Here is a 4,885-nt window from a genome sequence, read left to right on the forward strand (position 1 = left end):
CTAGGCCCTAAGACGTTCTCTGTTTTGAAGTGCAGGCATGAGTCCATTCAACGTTTTAATGACATAAGCAGTGACTTTGGACAGGTTTCTAAAATGAATAAAACAATGGAAATATGTTTATAAATTCTAAGCAGACAACAAGTAACAACAGAAATACTCTAACCAACATCTTTTTATATCATATCCAGGTTTTAAATCAGCATTACTGAGCATAACTATCAAGTGAATATTTGTTTATTTTCCTTAATTTGTTATTGTAAAGTTTTTATTAATATGCGTGAAACTGCTGCTCGCCTCGACCAGCTGTTACTATCTGCGAGCAGTCGATATCAAGCTGTAAATATGACAGTATCAACTCAACTGAATTGAGTTGAATTAATAAGAGTTTATGAATTTTAAACTGACAATGTGTAACAACATGAATGCTCTAACCAACATATTTTTTACATCAAAACCAATTTTTTAGTCAGCATTTCTGAGCGTAATGATGAGAACTCTGTTTCAATAGGTAAAAGTAAAATTGAAAGCCTAGAAATTATTTGACCTCTGTAGCAGTGTGACAGTTTCTATTTTTCCTTGAAACGGAATAGTTCCGTTGAGTAAACGTTGGTTACATGCATGAGTCAATGTTTTAAGATTGCTTGAAAACCAGATGGAAGAGTTCATTTTATCAACTACATTTCTGAAATAAATTGTTCCGTGTCTCTTGCTTCCTCACCCTGTATGTGTCTGGATGAAAGAATATAAAGTCTTGATTGCTCTCAGGTCGGTAAGAGCTAAATCTTACATCACATTTTGATAGTTTTTAGCCTCAAAGAGCTACTCATTCGCAGACATGACACTTTGTATTGGCATTAAAGCATATTAGTACAAAGTGATTCAAACTTTACAAAATCATCCAACAAGCTTCTGGACAGTCACGTTTTGTGTATTTTCAAGGAAAAATAAATCTATTTAAAGTTGCAATCAATTTTTACAGGACGAGAAAGCAATAAAATTCAATAAAATTTCCCAGAAAATAATAAACTGCGATAGCCGTTTCTTGATATCTACTGCTTATTTTGACAGATACACAACTTGCTCTGACACTCAGGCTGATTGTCGGTGAATGTTGTAGCATCCAATGCCCTGATTCTGACTCTTCGAGCAACGAACATTCAAAACAAATATAGCTTTAAATGGCTGCACTCAAATGAACAACGGATATTTCACAGGAAAAAATTACTCACTGAAGAATTTATCTAAATATACGTATGTACTAACCACGCCATCGAACTACTGAGGGAAAATGGCTAAGTTAAACATTTTCATTTGGCACTCTTCCCCTACATCATGCCTGACTAAAGTATTCTTTGTTGGAACACATACATATTGGGGTGGATGCCATAGTTCAAAACCCACATTGTTTGTAATATTTATTTCGTTCTTACTAGCCAGCATGCCAACGTAAACATCGTCCAGTCTGAAGAACGGCAAGGAAGAGAAAGTGTCAACAAATGCACGTACAGCATCGTGAGATAAAATGTATCCAAAACCGGGGCAAAAGTCTGGATATCTTGTCCCGCTATATTCCTCATAAGTTACCTTCCATTTGCCTTTCCTCAAAGGAACAGGATTTGTGTAGTGATTGCCTGCGTAAAACTTATTTTTCGGCGTGGTGGGTGCGCTTAAGAAGGAGAGAACTCTTGGAACGTGCACGAACACATCGTCATCCAATTTCAAAAGAAACGAGAAATTGCAATACGTTACTGCCCATTCGAAGCCCATTTGTATCTTTCGGGTTTGATTCCAGTAGTGGTCATAATAGCTAGCTTGCACGAGGTCCTTAAGAGCTTCATCTTCGTCAAGCAACACGTTCGAAACTGTTTCATTCCATGTCTGGGCGACCAGAAAAACTGACGTCCATCTTGGTTTTGCGGATCTTTCAAATGCCCATGTTTTACGAATGTTATTCCTTCTTTCGAAATTACCTGGAGCGGAGGAGATAATGATAAGAAGATCGTAATGTTGCATACAAGATCTCCTGGTTATAAGAAATGATTTGTAATGAGTTTGTGAAGTAGAGGTTGTCGTGTGATTCATTTTCGGTTCTCGTAATTGTGTGGGCTGCGCGTGGTTTTCGACATCTGGTTGTTCACGAACAACGTCAGAAAAGGAGTAACGGGTACTCCATATAAGACCTAGCTGGAAAGATACACAAATTGCCATCACAAAAGCTAAAACGGTCAAAACTCTTTTTCCATGAATTCTGATCATTGTATTCCAGCAAACCCGATAAAATTGCACATGTACACGCACGTGTGCACGTGTACAAAAAAGCATGCGGATCAGATGTCAAGGTGAATATGCAAATTTTTTTCAGCACGTGAAGAGATTTCATGTGACACGATGAAAAAATATAAATGAGGGAAAAAAAAGACAAAACTGAGCAAGGAACGTTTCGGAAGAAAAGTTTTTATTCCAAAAAACAATTTTTTTTTATTTTCTGTTAGAACCGAAAAAACGAATGAATTTCTATCGTCTGTGAAACCCTAATAGAAATAAAATTCCTTTTTTTGCTTAGTTCGATGTTCACTTGACTTCACGCCTAGAAATATTGCACAGTGTTATATTGAAAATTACTGAAAAGTTCAGAGTTTTAACGCAATATCTTCTATGAAACAATACTTTTTGGACATCTCATTACTCATTTATGGTATTTTTTCGTGCTTTTGAAGCTTCATAATGTCTCTAACTCTCGCTTGAAGTCCGATAGTTTGGTTTTTCGCTTTATGACTATAATTCGCATCGCTTTACAAAATTGTAACGTTGGCGACTCGAAAAGTTTAATTTTTGTTGCTTTTAAAACCGTAATGTCCATTATTATTTGATCAATGACCCCAACCCCGAGAGAGAATGGAATTTTGGTGTATTCATTGTACACATGGAGGGAATGAGAGAACAGTTAAAAGGAAGAGATTTCGAAGAACATAAAAACTGGGTATTTAATACTCATCCTGATAAAGTACCATCATTCAAAGAGTAAACGAGGGCGGCTTTAATTGCGTTGGTGAGATGTTGCACTAAAATTTTACTGTGAGGAAAAAAAAAGTCATGGGAATGAACAAGAGAAAGAAAAGAAAGTTGGATAAAGAAAATAAGTTGGAACGGATGGTATTGAAGACGTATTATGACTTTTCGAATCCAGGTAGTTATGGTGGATTGGAAAGGTTATACAAAGCCACAGGTGTACCTGTCAAAAAACTCAAGAGTATCATGCGGAAGAATTTAATTTACTCTTTGCATAAACCGGTACGAATACGTTATACAAGGAATCCAACTGTAGCTAATAGTATAAATCATCAATGGGCAGCCGATTTAGCAGATATGAAAAATCTCAGTGGATACAACAAAGGAGTAAAATATCTCTTAACGGTTGAAGATGTTTTAAGTAAATACGCTTGGGTGGTTCCTATGAAGAACAAAACCGGTGCAGAACAAAAACGCGCTTTTGAGTCTATTTTGAAAGAAGGGAGAAAGCCGTTACGTCTACAAACGGATAAAGGAAGTGAATTTTACAACAAATTGCTTCAAGAATATCTCAAACAGCAAAAGATCAATCGTTTTAATACTCAAAGTGATACAAAAGCTTCTGTGGTAGAAAGATTTAACAAAACCCTCAAACAGAGATTGTACCGAGCTTTAACAGCCAATGCTACTCTCAAGTATCTGGACTTTTTACCAGATTTAGTCAAAGGTTATAACGCGTCTGTACACAATGCTACAGGTGTATCACCTAAGAATGTCACCATGTATAACGATGGAAAAGTGTGGAAGAAATTGTCCAGTAAAAAATTGTTCGGTGCATCCCGTAAAAGTAGAAAGTCTACCTTAAAAGCGGGGGATAAAGTCATGTTGAGCAAGGTTCGTAGAACCTTTAAGAAAGGGTATTTACCAGGCTGGACAGAAGAAATATTCATAATAGATAGAGTATTAAATACCTATGTACCATCTTACAAGATCAGAGAATACGATGAAACACCTGTCAAAGGTACGTTTCACGAGGAAGAGTTGCAAAAAGTCGATATGGGTGATAAAGACACGTTTTTCCGGATCGAGAAAGTATTAAAGAGGAAAGACGGGAAAGCTTTGGTCAAATGGAAAGGTTAGCCTTCCAAATACGACAGTTGGGTAGACGCGAAGGGAATAGTCGATTTATGAGTCATGCAAGGTAATCAGAACACGTTTTATCTCACGCTTCCTAGTAACGGATATGACACTATCTACAGAGATAATACTCCAGGGAGATTCAAGGCCAAACTTCTCAAGACGATCTCTTTACCGGGAAGAGAATGGGAAGTGGCCTTGTCGAGCATTTCATTCCCATCTGCCATATCTTCAAGTATTCGCAATGATTACCGAAGCTTGGTAGACTTGGATTTCATGTGTGGATTAAATCTTAGCATGGATGGTGTAAAAGATCACCACGGTGATTTCATTTCCAGAAAAGAGTATTGGATCCAAGGCAGTAAGATGAAGTATGAAATGGGGAGAAAAGAGAAAGATCTATCAGCTTCCAAAGATGGTGTGGATTTTTGGAATAGAAGGATTGCTTTACTCACTTACAGACTGCACAGCAAATTACTCATCAAAGCAAGTGGTATTATAACCAACGATAAAACTTTGCTTTCAGAGAAAAAACATTACAGATGGCCAGAATTTTCATGGGAAAACGTGGGTGGCACATACAGGTTGAAGATGGACAATGGTGGGATCGATGGAGCATACAGATCTGGACGTGAAAATGCTTTCTACCTCAATCTAGAAATAGCTAAAGCCTTTAATTTAATCATGCCTTATTATCAAGGTTATGAACTTACTAGTCATGTAACTGTGGAACATTTTA

General features: G+C 37.0%; 1 protein-coding gene across 1 annotated transcript; it reads right to left on the minus strand.

The window, feature by feature from the left end:
• Positions 1–1,275: 1,275 nt before the first annotated feature.
• On the minus strand, positions 1,276–2,256 carry LOC131771714 (beta-1,3-galactosyltransferase 5-like). The gene has a single exon (XM_066173863.1). It carries the CDS (start codon positions 2,254–2,256, stop codon positions 1,276–1,278), a length of 981 nt encoding a protein of 326 aa, XP_066029960.1.
• Between the last annotated feature and the right edge of the window lie 2,629 nt (positions 2,257–4,885).

Source organism: Pocillopora verrucosa, chromosome 11 (genome assembly GCF_036669915.1).
Source record: "Pocillopora verrucosa isolate sample1 chromosome 11, ASM3666991v2, whole genome shotgun sequence".
In the NCBI taxonomy this organism is placed as follows: Eukaryota; Metazoa; Cnidaria; class Anthozoa; order Scleractinia; family Pocilloporidae; genus Pocillopora; species Pocillopora verrucosa.